This window comes from Stylophora pistillata, chromosome 6, assembly GCF_964205215.1.
Source record: "Stylophora pistillata chromosome 6, jaStyPist1.2, whole genome shotgun sequence".
NCBI classification, from domain to species: Eukaryota; Metazoa; Cnidaria; class Anthozoa; order Scleractinia; family Pocilloporidae; genus Stylophora; species Stylophora pistillata.
The window spans coordinates 28,304,986-28,319,491 of NC_142524.1; the positions used below are offsets into that span (position 1 = coordinate 28,304,986).

The 14,506-nt window shown below is 38.0% G+C and overlaps 1 protein-coding gene and 1 long non-coding RNA gene across 3 annotated transcripts; both read right to left on the reverse strand.

Annotated features, from left to right (window-relative positions):
• Positions 1 to 5,201: 5,201 nt before the first annotated feature.
• Positions 5,202 to 8,462, reverse strand: LOC148729265 (uncharacterized). The gene is made up of 4 exons (XR_015988929.1): positions 8,337 to 8,462; positions 6,394 to 7,169; positions 5,697 to 5,759; positions 5,202 to 5,323 (listed from the first exon to the last, which is right to left on the reverse strand). It is a non-coding gene; the product is annotated as an uncharacterized LOC148729265 (long non-coding RNA).
• Positions 8,463 to 9,423: 961 nt separating this feature from the next.
• Positions 9,424 to 14,392, reverse strand: LOC111329117 (peptidyl-prolyl cis-trans isomerase FKBP2). Of its 2 annotated transcripts, XR_002694674.2 has the most exons (7): positions 14,106 to 14,392; positions 12,793 to 12,883; positions 12,248 to 12,269; positions 11,947 to 11,993; positions 11,656 to 11,691; positions 11,236 to 11,328; positions 9,424 to 9,557 (listed from the first exon to the last, which is right to left on the reverse strand). XR_002694674.2 is itself a non-coding variant. In XM_022933730.2 (6 exons), exons 1-6 carry the CDS (start codon positions 14,274 to 14,276, stop codon positions 9,496 to 9,498), a joined length of 429 nt encoding a protein of 142 aa, XP_022789465.1. In that variant the 5' UTR covers positions 14,277 to 14,391; the 3' UTR covers positions 9,424 to 9,495. The 2 variants fall into 2 exon arrangements, 1 of the variants encoding a protein (XP_022789465.1); XM_022933730.2 differs by lacking the exon at positions 11,236 to 11,328 and having other exon boundaries at positions 14,106 to 14,391.
• Positions 14,393 to 14,506: the final 114 nt, after the last annotated feature.

A 14,506-nucleotide genomic window follows, 5' to 3' on the forward strand; every position in this document is an offset into this window, starting at 1 on the left:
TCTCCGTTTTTATCTGAGGAAGGTGACACCTTGTACGCAAAATATATACTAATTCTTTTTCTTTGGGAATGATCGCACTTAGCGTATGATTATCAATAGCTCTTTTGAAAACGGATTTATCTTGCTGTTCTAAAAGATTAAAAATGCTGAATGTTTGAGTGGTAAAATGACGCTCATGGCACCTGTCCAAAAAATGTTGTATAACATTTAAATCAGAGTCAGAAGCGCCATACACAGCGAGACCATAAGTGAGAATGAGAAGACCTAGGGTCTTAAATAAGTGATCAATTTCCTTCTGGCTGAAGAGTTCTTTTCGTAGAGTTCTGAAAATGTGAAGACACTTGTTAGTTTTTGTGAGCTTACGTCTAACATGCTCGCTGAATTTACAATTAGGCTGATAAATCAGACCGAGCAATACAAGGCTATCGCATTGAGGAATGTTGTTGATGGCAGCGTACTGATGGCGTGTGCCGCTACTTTCCTTCTTTCTAAACTTCAGTTCTTTACACCTCAGTACTCGGATTACACAGCATCTGATTATTTATACTCCAACTGAGAAACTGATTTACCAGGTCTGTTGACGTGTCTAAATCCTTCCATACGGGGGCTACAATAGTTGCAATAGTATCAACAATTGATATCACCATCTTAAAGACCTTATTTTGAAGAACGTAATAAATGTTTAAGTTCTGTAGAACTTCTGTGCTAAGGCCTCTACTCTACGGAGGTTAGCCGCTTTAAAGGGCAGCCTCCCTTAAAAAGGCTACCTCCGTACAACTTCAATGCTAAGGCCTCTACCTTACGAAGGTTACCATGTAACTCTAAATCAAAGTACCTTGAATTCAAATTCTTCTCTTTTGAGCATTAGCTTAATTCAGTGCGTGTGGCGCAGATTCAAATCCAAACTGAGTTTGGATTTAAATCTGCGCTACGCCAGCTGAATTATGGACGCGCTTTCATTCTGCAAAGACCAAAAGCATTATGATATCAACAATTGATATCACCACCTTAAAGACCTTATTTTGAAGAACGTATTAAAGGTCTAAATTATGTAGAACTTTTATGCTAAGACCTCTACCTTACGAAGGTTACCATGTAACTCTGTATTAAAGTACCTTGAATTCAACTGCCTCTCTTTTGCGCATTAGCTTAATTCAGTGCGTGTGGCGCAGATTCAAATCCAAACTGAGTTTGGATTTAAATCTGCGCTACGCCAGCTGAATTATGGATGCGCTTTCATTCTGCAAAGACCAAAAGCATTATGATATCAACAATTGATATCACCACCTTAAAGACCTTATTTTGAAGAACGTATTAAAGGTCTAAATTATGTAGAACTTTTATGCTAAGACCTCTACCTTACGAAGGTTACCATGTAACTCTATATTAAAGTACCTTGAATTCAACTTCCTCTCTTTTGCGCATTAGCTTAATTCAGTGCGTGTGGCGCAGATTCAAATCCAAACTGAGTTTGGATTTAAATCTGCGCCACGCCAGCTGAATTATGGACGCGCTTTCATTCTGCAAAGACCAAAAGCATTATGATATCAACAATTGATATCACCACCTTAAAGACCTTATTTTGAAGAATGTATTAAAGGTCTAAATTATGTAGAACTTTTATGCTAAGACCTCTACCTTACGAAGGTTACATGTAACTCTGTATTAAAGTACCTTGAATTCAACTTCCTCTCTTTTGCGCATTAGCTTAATTCAGGGCGTGTGGCGCAGTTTCAAATCCAAACTGAGTTTGGATTTAAATCTGCGCCACGCCCGCTGAATTATGGACGCGCTTTCATTCTGCAGAGACAAAAAGCATTATGATATCAACAATTGATATCACCACCTTAAAGACCTTATTTTGAAGAATGTATTAAAGGTCTAAATTCTGTTGACCCTCTATGCTAAGGCCTCTACCCTACGGAAGTTAGCTGCTTTAAACGGCAGCCTCCCTTAAAAAGGCTACCCCGTACAACGGCCACTTTCTTACTGTGACTACCTCTCTACAACGACTTCCTCCTCCGCAATTACCTACATTTACACAACATTATAAAGAAATCAGAGTACCTGTTTTTGCAGCTCTCCATCTTTTTGGCGGGCGTCGTTTTCAATGCTAAAAAAAATGCCACAATGTTACCTTGGCGATCACCAATAACACTTTCTTGTAACTCGTGTTTGGCAAAAATATATCCTCGTTCTTTCCGTTTATTGAGTGCACTAGACGCAATACCATAAGCTTGGCTAAACCACGTTTTGTACCTTAAACTTATGAATATTTACATTAACGTCTGACAGCAAGGGAAACAATTTAACAGCTTGATAAAGCAAGCCGCACGATCGGTTCGTAAAAGTTTTCCGTTCTTTACCTAATAACCAGAAACTTTTATTGAAATTGGACTAAATGATGAAAGACTTACCTTTCTTTGTATTTGTTCTCTTCTGTAGTTAGCCACAGTTGATTTTAACTCCTATTCAGCGAGTCAAAACGGATATTGTCGTAAAGAAAGTTTTGATCAGCAAATGTTTTTGGAGATACAAAGCATTGTAGTTGGGGAATGAACCCTAACCTGCGAAACCTGAAAAGGACTGAACTGTTAAGTCTCTTCCACCTTGCATCATAACTACAAAACAAAAAAATGTCTTAGAATAGCCTAGTGTTTCGCGCTACAGCATTTCTCACCTTTGCTTGTCAGGTATCGAGAAACGAGATTGGAATGGACGAGAGCAAACACATACAAAAGTTTCCACGTCAAAGCTTACTGAGAGAGAGCTTTGAAACTCAATTCAAAAATAGAGAGTACGAGATCAAAGCCTGCTGGTCTTACAATTGAAAGGAAGTCAAATTTTTATCCACATTCCCCGTTGAATGATTTCCAACCTATCTCACTGTCCATTTGATGTACTCCGTTTTGTAACCCTTTTAAAAGTCACGTAAAGCCTAGAAGGCAATCTCTAGCCTCAGTCCCCACCCAATTGAAGATAATAGGAATTACATAGACGATGTTTTGCAAAACATCGTTTATACAATGCCTGTCATCTTCAATTTTCCACAATATTGTCACGGTGTCGAACATCAAATTTCCTTTCGAATCCCTTGGTGAATAATTTCCAACCCCTCTCAATGTCTATCTGATGTACTCCCTTTTCTAACCTTTGAGACACCTGTAGCCTAAAATAGATCCCTTTTCTGATGAAACCTTCCCTTACTATCAGATACAATGAATATATGAAGCTCATATATTTTGAACTGCGGTATTAGATACGTATGATGCACGATCCTCGCAGTAGATAGCGCTATTTATGCAATAGCGAAAATCAGACCTGAAAAAATCGGGCCTGTACGGGACTCGAACCACTGACCTCTGCGATACTAGTGCAGCGCTCTACCAATTGAGCTAACAAGCCAACTGGGAGCAGGCCGTTAAGTTGATTCGTAATAAACCCGTGAAAGTGATAAATCAGATACAATGAATATATGAAGCTCATATATTTTGAACTGCGGTATTAGATACGTATGATGCACGATCCTCGCAGTAGATAGCGCTATTTATGCAATAGCGAAAATCAGACCTGACAAAAAAAAAAAAAAAAATCGGGCCTGTACGGGACTCGAACCACTGACCTCTGCGATACTAGTGCAGCGCTCTACCAATTGAGCTAACAAGCCAACTGGGAGCAGGCCGTTAAGTTGATTCGTAGGTCAGTGGTTTGAGTCCCGTACAAGCCCGATTTTTTTCAGGTCTGATTTTCGCTATCGCAGAAATAGCGCTATCTACTGCGAGGATCGTGCATCATACGTACCTTCCCTTGCTATGTTTGCCATAGGATAGTGTCCTCTTCCCACGGGACAAAAGGTAATGGACAATTCATAATTACGTCATTTGACAGTGTAGTGTGATCGTCTGGGTGAGTGTAGTCCTGAGAAGGACTGTTGTCGGTGGTAGTGACTGACGTTTCGACAACCTATGCGGAAGTCATCATCAGAGTCAAGTGAATAGTTGTTGTCAATAGAATGTTCTTATTTCAGTTCGTGTATAATGATTGGTCAGTTTTGCCGTGATGTTATTGGCTGTAAGACTCAAGTGGCGTAAGTCGGTCGTAATTGATCTGTTTCGATCCGTCGGTAAAGTTAGGTCGTTCTGTTCGGTTCGTTTGTAATGTTTATGTCGCGAATGAGTCGTTTGTATATAGCCGGTAGTAGTTGATCTGTTTAGGGGAGTCTGTTCTAAGTTAGTAAACCAGCTTTCCAAAGCCAGTCGTTGAAAGTAGTCAGTGCTGTAGGTTAGGCATTGCACAGAGCCCCAGTCACGGCAATATTGTGGTTCGTAAGTCGATGATGTTCAACAATGTGATTGTTGACATCGCCTTTCCTCGTCGCCCGTCTGTGCATGTTCCCCGTTTCTGCCAGTCTCTCTGATGTAGGAGACTTGGCAGTCAGAGCAATTGATCTTATAAATCGCTCCCTGTCTGTTCCTCGGTTCGCCCTTGTCCTTAATGTTGGTTAGTAACTGACGTAGTGCGGTGATGGGTTTGTGGGCGACGCGTCATTACGTCTTTGTTAAAAGTGTGACTTTGAAGCATTTTTATCCTACCATAGGGCGAGTTATTGTGTACAGTATCGAAATGTACTCAGAAGTTGAAAGTGTAATGATCCAAGTTATATATCAATGTCATTATCATTAAATTGACACTGCAAACAAGTTTGTTATGTGTGAGTTGAATTGAAATATTATTTGTACAAACCTGACCAGTCAACATCAGGAATAATGTCACGCCAAAAGACCATTAGCCCACGGAATAAGTATATGACTCTCCTTTTAGCATCTGTAACACAGATGGAGTGTAGTTTATCAGCATTACAAAACCAAAGTGTATTGACAATGTAACCATTTTTGTATTCGTTATTATCAGGGTGCCATGTTAAATTGAAAGGATTCAACTGCATGAGCATGGTTTGAAAAATCCTTGTGATGACGAGGGCGTCATCAGGATCTACTAGCAGGGGGTCCTCTACCATCATTGTGTCGGAAACTGAGGGGGGTGGGCATTAGTATCCCTATGGTGATGTTATCTTCAACGTAACGTAGAATTAAGAGAAACACAACTCGCAGTTAGATAGTGAAAAAAAGATTAAAAAAATAGGCTATTTTAATAAAGACTTTGCAAGGTGATCTGCTAATCTACATTGCCTATACCTCAGGTGCCATATATGCAAAAGTTCCATACTCCAGTGATTCTAAAGGCGACTACTTCGCTCAGACTAAAGTCTGACAGCTTAAGGTAGCTATTTGAGGTTACCAGGATATTTACCGGTTTTATATCTCTGGTGAAAAAAAGTTTGCAAAAACTTGTTTCACTCATCCTTCGTGTACATTCCTTTACATCAGTCAGGGGCAATTTACATCCGTTGTTTTACTACAACAGAAAATCTTCTGCCCGTTCTCTCTCGATTCCGATCCCATAAATTTCATGTCAATTGTAACCCCTTAATTTTAAAACAAATGTTTTTTACTAAGACTGTTCGTCCTCCAGAGCCACATTATGTTTCAGCCACTTTGCATCGACAGAGCTGGTTTGACGGAGAAGGTAATTCAAATAGTCTGTGTTGTTTTACACAAGGCTCCAAGATTCTAAGGAGAAAACCAAATTTCCTTCGGAATAATACAATATGGGTGTACGTTATGTCACAAACATACCTGTAGATGACGTTTTTCGAATGCAAATATTTTAATCCCAGACCGATATCGACGGCGTAAAACCTAAAATAGCAAACGTTGTCGTATGAATACTTGTAAGTGACCTAGTGCTAGGGTTACCCTAACGCTCCCACATTTCTTCTTTTTTTCATCGACGTGTTTACAAGGCAGCTAGGGTTACCCTAGCACTAGGGTAACCCTAGCTGAGCGCTAGGGTAACCCTAGCTAAACGCTAGGGTAACCCTAGCTGCTTTGTAAACGCTCTGCTGGGGATAACTCGCCTACCCGAGACAACTTTTTACTTGTTTCCAGACCCTTTGAACATTGATAACAATGCGTGCGGTTACCAAGCATAGGTAAGTTGTCTCGGGTGGTAGGGTAAGCTACCTGTGAAATTTTGCTTATAAACCCGGGCTATCTTTGACACGCCTGCTAGGATAACCCTAGCACAAGGGTTACCCTCCTTGCTTGTAAACAGGGCCTAAGTTGGGCTCATTCAAAAGAAAATAAAAAGCAACTGCAGGTCTAAAAAACAAACTCAAGAATGAATGTATTGACAATGGGGTAAAAAAAAGTCTACAGATTGATAAAATGTAATGAGCGTGGGTAGCGATAAGAAAATCAATTTTAAATCCTTCTGGGAAATTCAGCTGTTTTCCTTCACAAGGCGTAAAATCTCTGTTTATTCAAATCTTACCTGGCGCGTTTTTCGCTCCCTCTTCCTCCCTCCGCTTGGAGAACTCCAGCTAAGTCGCCGCCGGTCACAAGCTCGAACGCTAATGCTTGCCATCAGTGTTAACTGATGGCATTATAAGTGTTAACTGTGTTTATAATGCTTCATTATTCTTCAATATACCAATAAAATAGTTAAAGAACTGCTCATTAAAACTCTCTGATCTCTATCTCAGACTTTGTAATATTTTTATGGTCCTTCCTCATTAGAAGATAAGTTGCAATCAATTTTCTATAACTCCTCTGTTGACGATGACTGATCCCCCCACTCCGTTTTCCCTGAAAACCACGCACACCTGAAATCGTTTGGAGACCCCTCTCCAAGACGGTAAATAATAGCTGGCCCCTAAACAAAAACTTACTGAGACAGTGAGAGGCTCAACCTGCGTTCGGTTTAAAATAAAGAAGCCGTTAGCACGCTTATTTTTGCCTCCTAAAGGCAGGATCACTCCATTGGTGCGATGTGCAAAGTTCCATGGCCACGCCAGCAAAAGATTCCTAGATATGAACGTGTGTTTATTCTCCCCTCTAGCCAGCTTGTTGTATGTATTCTTAAAACGTTTCGTAAGCATTTACACTGATGGTAAACGCCTGGCATAACTGTACTGCGCTGGAGTTCCCAGCCAAGCGGAGGAGGATGAGCGTTTCTTTCAAAGTCATCGATGCATGTTCAGCATTCTTCTTGAAAAAGGTTTTAACTGCGTAATGTGCCTGGGTTTGTCGGCAGTAATATTGCGACACCTAAAGTATGAGGAGGATAGAAAAGCATCAAAGACTCTACTTAGCAGTACTTTGAACAGTTTGTTGCGACGTTAATTCAATCGCTAATTCAACCATGGTGTCTCAACTCCTTGGCTGCACTTTGTATATTGGCAGCTGGTCTTGCGGCGACCGGGGAAATTGTTATGCAGTTTGTGCATTTTGAAACATTTGTCACGTTGTTTCGAGTTGGTCCTCAACACAATCTTTACATCTGGTGCCCCCAGTCTTTTATTCGCGACGAGCGACTCAGTATCGTCATAACTAAGGTAATTTCCCCTTCAAAAAAACAGTAGCAGAGCTACCTTTATCATAAAGATCGAACATTAAGATAATTTCCTCGCATATCTTATGTGTTCCATACCATTACATCCCCTATACAGTTTCGGAGGGCAGTCAGAGATGGAACCTTATTTGCAGGAAAAATATCTATGAAATAAAAGCTAGCGCTAAGAAGTCACGACGTTTCGACCTCTCTGAGGTCATTTTCAAGTGAATAAGTTATCCAAATCAGCATAAAAATGTTGAAGCAAGTTGAACACGATAAAATGTGGCGAACGCTAAAATATATGAAAAAATGTAAACAATATACAATGGAAGAGAATAAAAGAATAAAATAATAAAATAATCGTAGCACGAATTGTTCTAAACAAATAGTTTGGCGCGAACAATGCGCGCTACGAAGGGGAGCTAGCGGTCTGGTCATAACTTTTTGGCTACACTTTCTGCATTTTCTCGATCCACCCCTTCTTACTTCTTTCATGTTTATCAACAACAAAAAAAATCGAATTTAAGAAGCGAACAAACGCTACCATCATCATAATGAGTCTAAGAAAGCCGAAGCAAGTGAGCTTTAAAAATTGTCTCAAAGGTGGTAGTGTGTCATAAATAACGAGGAAATCGTTTCAACGAAAAGCACAGTTCCTTTCTAGCTTTTGCACAATGGAGAGTCACTTTGCAGCTGCGTTTCACATCGAAAAACAATATTTTACGCACTGTGAACCTGTTCAGAAGCAAACAGAAGATATCTTATTTCGTTCCAACCGCCATTGATTGGTTCTTTTTCAATAATCTTTTTTGAGTTACTTTGCTTATTATGTAGACTTTGAATATATGGCCTTCACATTGAGGAGACTTCTATAATCTTACCTTAATATGCCGTATGGATTTTCATTTACTTTCCAGACTAAATTTGTGTCCAGAACGACTGCTGTGCTGACTTTCATTGTGTTAATTTTAAGTTTAGTTAAGTATATTGAAGAATAGCATGTGAGAAACTACAACCTGCGCTATGGCAGCCGCGCTTTTGGCGCGAAACTACTCTCATCGCCGACGTGCGGGTTACTGCCGATGTATATTCTTTTCTGAAAGAGAGAGGCTGGGTAATTTAAAAGAATATATTACTGAACATGATAATTATGTTCGCTTTGGGTGGCGTTTTTCAATCCAGCGGAGGCAGACTAACATAACATAACATAACATAATCTTTAATTCTTAAGATAAAATCACATATCCTAAGTTACAACATAAACTCACAAGGGAAACTATTACGTGTCATATTTAAAAATTAAACCTTTCAGTGTGGATTCTAGGGACAGAGACTGACGTATTTCTAAGATTGTACCTCATGTTCTTTTCCTTAGGTAAAAACTGGAAAAACGGGCATTCGGGGTCATTCGATATTTTTTTGTAGAGTGCCTTGTCCGCCCTCTCTAGCAAATCCCTGATACCTACATTCTTGGACATAAACTTCCTTTTCAAACACCGGTCCAAAAAATTCTGAATTATAGAAAGGTCGGAGTCTGAGGCACCATAAACCGGCAGGTCATAAGAAAAATTTGGTAAAACTATAGCATTAAAAAGGTGATCTACTTCCTCCTGGGACATTCCTTCCTTACGTAAAGATCATAATGTGAATAATGACTTTTTCGCCTTAATTACCTTCGACTGGCACATTTTTGAAATAAGTGAGTTAACAAATGTGAACAAGATCACAAAGAGAATGTTCCTAGATATATAACCGTGCCGTGCATATTTTCTCGCTAAAAGGAGGCTATTGATTATAGATTCTGTGTTAGAGGCACGCCTAAAAAAGCGATAAATATTTCACCCACAAAATCTAAAAACACGTTCTCGATGATCAAAAACCGTCCCTCCCCGGAATTCTAAAGATTAAATAAAAATAAAGAAGTCTAAATTGCACGTAACATGAACAGACACTGACAATATACAGTGATTTTCTTAAGAGAAAATTTTATTTTTAAAAAATATCAAAAGATCTTCACACAATAAAGCGTTCAAGATCTGATTACAATTCTGTTTTTCGCTCTATCTTTAACAGCTCAACCTCAAATACCAGTGTAGCGCCCCCTGAAAAGATAAAATAAAAGACATATAGTCATTAAATGTTGTGTTTTGAGGGAATCTACAAGTTCATGGAATATAATGTGAAGATGCCCTTCAAGCATCCTACAGGGGGGTCTGAAGGAATTAAAGTGGTAATTCACCCTTTATACCCCAATTGGCCTAGCTAACATCAGTACGAGTATTCTGCATACTGTTCTCTTTACATTTCCAATGGTGCTAGAAAATGAAATTTTGTTTAACAATCAACAGCTTCTTTATAATTAATTGGTCATCATTTCCATTATTCTTTTTCACTTTAACTTTGATTCAGGGATGGTATTTTTAATGACTATTTACCAAAGTGGAGGTAAATATCCACCACTTTCACTGACACTGAGGTGAAAATTTGTTTCCGTATACACGATACGGATACCAAAAACTTACTTTTAATTACTTCTTTCAATATACTGAAAAATGGTCAGAAATTAAACTCTTGCCTCGTGATTTTGTCTCATCAGCTGCTTGAAGGTTAATAGTTTGTGCTATTGATTTGAGCGGTATATTTAACAATTATTCCACGAGCACGCGTTGGATATGAGATGATCCATAGCCAACGAGGCGCGTAGCGCCGAGTTGGCTATAATCATCTCATATCCAACAAGCGAGAGTGGAATAATTGTTTTATTAAAAAAACGCCCCCAAGATATTAGACAAATCTTCTCGACTTTATTTTGTGAGAAGAAACCGGATTTAACAATGTACAGAAATTAGATTATGGTATATTGGCTCATATACCACAATGGCTGAGCCAATAAAAAGTCTTGAATTGCATTATCCAATGATCCAGTTTTTAATACACTAAATTACTAAAAACTGGATCATTGGATAATGCAATTCAAGACTTTTTATTGGCATAACCATTATGGTATAGGAGCCAATATACCATAATCTAATATCTGTACATTGTAACATCCGGTTTCTTCTTACAAAATAAAGTCGAGAAGATTTGTCTAATATCTTGGGGGCATTTTTTTAAAATAAAACAATGATTCCACTTGTGCTTGTTGGATATAAGATGATTATGGCCAACGAGGCGTGTAATGCCAAGTTGGTTATAATCATCTCATATCCAACAAGCGATCGTGGAATAATTGTTTTATTAAAAACGTTTAATTAAATTATTAAATTTTATTAAATTTTTCAGCTCCCTATTAATTTTAAGCTGACGCGTATGCTTACCATATTCGTAGATTATGGTATATTGGCTCATATACCATAATGGCTAAGCCAATAAAAAATAAAAATAATAAAGTCTTGAATTGCATTATCCAATGATCCAGTTTTCAATAACATCTGACATCCAACGCGTGCCCGTGGAATAATTGTTAAAGGTGCTATAAAATGTTGGTCGCTCTTAAGGGCCCAAGGGTTAAGGAATATTATTTGCTACTTTACAATTGCCTTAGTTTGTCACCCTACATTTTGCACGAACGTGGTTTATTCAAATATTTGATGACCCAAAATCACATTCAAGGTTTAGGGTGTAGACAATGTGAATTATGTGCAATTAATGATTAAAATAATTAACTCGTAATGAAATAGGGGAAGAAGATGCAAAGGGAGTAACCCATTTTTGAGTGGCATACCACAATTTACTGTCACCATGGGGAGACAGGGAAGTAAAAAATCGGTGTCACCTTACCAAATTCTTCTGGCTGATCATTGTTCTTAAAAGGGTGCATGTGACAAGAATCACATGACTAATTGTTTGTAATCTTGAGCTAAAGCTGCAGACCTATTCATCCAAAAAAAGGTTGTAACCAAATTACTATCATAAAAAGGCTCATTTTGAAAGAAACTTGAAGAAATCTTATTGGGTGGTTTTTCCCTTTTTCCTGTTGGAAAATGTGCATCTAATTTAGCAACTTGTAGTCTTTGAGGAGACTGGCAGAGTGTCAACAAAAAATCTATGGGTAGGGAGGGGTGAGGTGGATTTGAGGCCATGCTTCAAACTCAAATCTTTCCAGCTTTCAAAATTTCAGAGCTTGGTATCAATCTCTTCAGTGTTCACCCAATGCTCTGACTCAGCAATGATTCCGTTGTCTACAAGCCATTCACTCACCCGGGATCTTAGGAGGGGCTCCACTGTCTCCATAGCCTGCACAAAGGAAAGAAAAATCCTGTTAGTACAGCAAAAACAGCTGAATTGTAATGCCAAGAATGTGACTGCTAAAATTTCTGTGTGGATCAGCTTGCATGTATGTAACAAATAAATGCATTATCTTCATAAGCTTACACTTCAAGTATGGCAAGTTACCTTGTTTTCAATCCTACTTGTATCCTTCACATATATTGACTAATCTCTGCATTGAACATAAATTTTATGCTTATTAAATATTGAGCAGGGACTTACCAAGGTCTGATGGAATTACAAGTTTCCTCTTTTCTCCCTCACACATACTATAAACAACACAGAAATGTTTTAATCAATTCAGCTTCAACAGAATGAAAAATAGGAAAAAACAAGTTTCAAAGCTTGCCTTTTACAGTTTTTTTTTTTTACAGTTTTCTACAGTTCTGAACAAGTTAGATATAGTGGTTTGAAAATCCAAGTAATATGGAGAGACAAATTTATTGAACCCTTTACCTTACCTTTTTATTGAACTTTTTTATTTAAAAGAAAGGAAGATGGTTGGTCTATTGTTGTAACTTACTTTAGTAGTCCTTGATCCCATCCTGCAATAAAAGTTAAACTATGTCTCATTAAATAATAAAAACATTTATAATATACACCAAATATCTCACACTATTATCCAAACGTGCTTTGTAGAGAACAAGTAAGGAGTGAGATGAGTACAAATATCACGCAATATTTGTGTTCCAGAAATATTCACAAAATTCACCTGCACTGAAATAACAATTGTGGTGTGTTAAATAATACATCTCTTATTAAATGTTTTGTTGTGTAGTATCGCTGAGTATTTTGACTCACTGTTTGAATTTTGACTCAACCTACGGGCTCGTCAAAATACGGCACAACTTGTAAAAATACTCAGCGATGCTACACAACAAACGTCTAATAAGATATATTTATTATCTAGTTGCTCTCACACAGTACAAATAATGCATAAATCTGGTGCATACATTTCATTGCTAAACAAGTAGAAAGTGCAGTTGGTTGCTTAAATACATAACACCACAGTAGACAACAAATATCAGCCTGTTCTACACATAATCATGCTACGTCACAAGTATCCACCTTTGATAACTTGTCCTACTCCTAATGTGAACACAAATGGTTCTCCTCTTGGAATGCTGCTATCAAATTGTGTGCCGTCTTTTAGTGTACCCTAAACATCAAATAAGATTTAACATACAAAACAAATCAACACAAATCAAGTTTGAAGGAAACCTTTTCAAGTTGTAACCTTTTTCTTGCAGCTAATTTAAAGTAGAGAATTTTGGGTTATGAACAAAACTTTAAAATATTATGTATCAGCTAATTGTGTCTTATTAAGAAATTAGCCATGAACCATTAAAAATTCCTCCATTCTAATTGGTTTACAGGTTGTGTTACATGAGCACACCATATCTCACAGGTAAAAGAGGGGTAAACTTTATGTCAAATCATTTCCCACCTCTTTGATGACTATTTTGAAATACCCTGTAAATAAACCATACAACTAGAAACAACACCCTGTCAAGTATAAATGTTTGACATAAGTCTATTTTCAAAAAACAAATAGATGAAAATGGTCACATGAGTGTGAAACTATCACAAAATAAGGGAACATAGTGCTTTTAAATTAACAAAGCCAACTAAATCAAAACATGTCTTGAATATTATTTATCTGACTTGGCCTGTTTAACCAGCCAAGAATCGAACAAACATGAAAATGTAACTTTCCCTCGTTTTGCCGTAGAAAACGGATTTTGAGTCGTTTGCATGGTTGATTTCCTATTCTGTTGCTTCGATGTGTGGTTTCCTTGCCTCTTTTCTTTTACAGAACAACCTCCAAAAACTTTGTACACCCCCTAAAAATTTTCGACAATTAATTTTCTCCTTAAAAACCCTGGAAATAGGAAAATACCTCTGACAACAAAATGCGTCGGTTTTAAATTTCAGCCCTTAATATTTTCCGCTAATTTCGCTAAATTTTAGATCTCGTTCGCTGAAGCTCGCGTTGTTGGCCGCATACCCTCGACGTATCCTCTCTCTGCATACCCTCTCACTGTTTTACAATTAAATCTTTTGTATATTACGGTGACTCCTATTGAATATATAACCTTCTTGGGGTAAAAATTAGGTAGTCTATATCAAGAAAATTAACTTTTCATGATAAATTTCTTATTCTCATAACCCACACTTTAGATGATCTATTGTTGGTGATGTGAGAAATCAGATATTTATCACCGTCCACTAAATTGTGAATAGGGAAGTAACACGTCACACGTGCGTGCCAAGAAATAAATCACAAGTTCTCAAAATTCGACTCAACAACAACTATATACGTAGCATGATTTGGTCAAAACATAAACAGACTATTTGAAACAGCAAATATTCTAACTCACAGTGTAATGCATGTGAAGCGTATCACCACTCTTCGATCTCGTTTTACAGTCTGCCACCCTCTTCTTTACGCCGATCTGCAGCTTCTTTGTGTCTTTCTTGTCCGCAGCGAGGGTTTGATGCGACAAGATAAGAACCATACACGCCGCTATAATTCCACAAAGAATACGCATTCTATCAATTTAAAGGGGAAACTAGCTTCTACAGGAAAAGAGAAATTATCGCCGAGAGAATGGACTTGTTTGCGAGGGGATTCTCACGCAACTGGCCTGGAGGCGCAAAAAGCAGGGGTGATCTAGGCACTAGTATCACTACAACAGAAATTAATAAGAGACAGGGGTGGGGTGAGGGCTGTTTGCTCTTTAACGTTCAAAGGCTGAGTTAAGATGCAGACATTCTAAAA

Excerpts from the sequence above, each read along its gene's own strand:
- LOC111329117 (XM_022933730.2), bottom strand. The coding sequence starts at position 14,276 with ATGCGTATTCTTTGTGGAATTATAGCGGCGTGTATGGTTCTTATCTTG. Across the intron at positions 12,270-12,792 it reads AGTAGGACAAGTTATCAAAG|GATGGGATCAAGGACTACTA; the intron begins GTGGATACTTGT and ends CTTTTATTGCAG. Across the intron at positions 11,692-11,946 it reads TGTAATTCCATCAGACCTTG|GCTATGGAGACAGTGGAGCC; the intron begins GTAAGTCCCTGC and ends TCCTTTGTGCAG.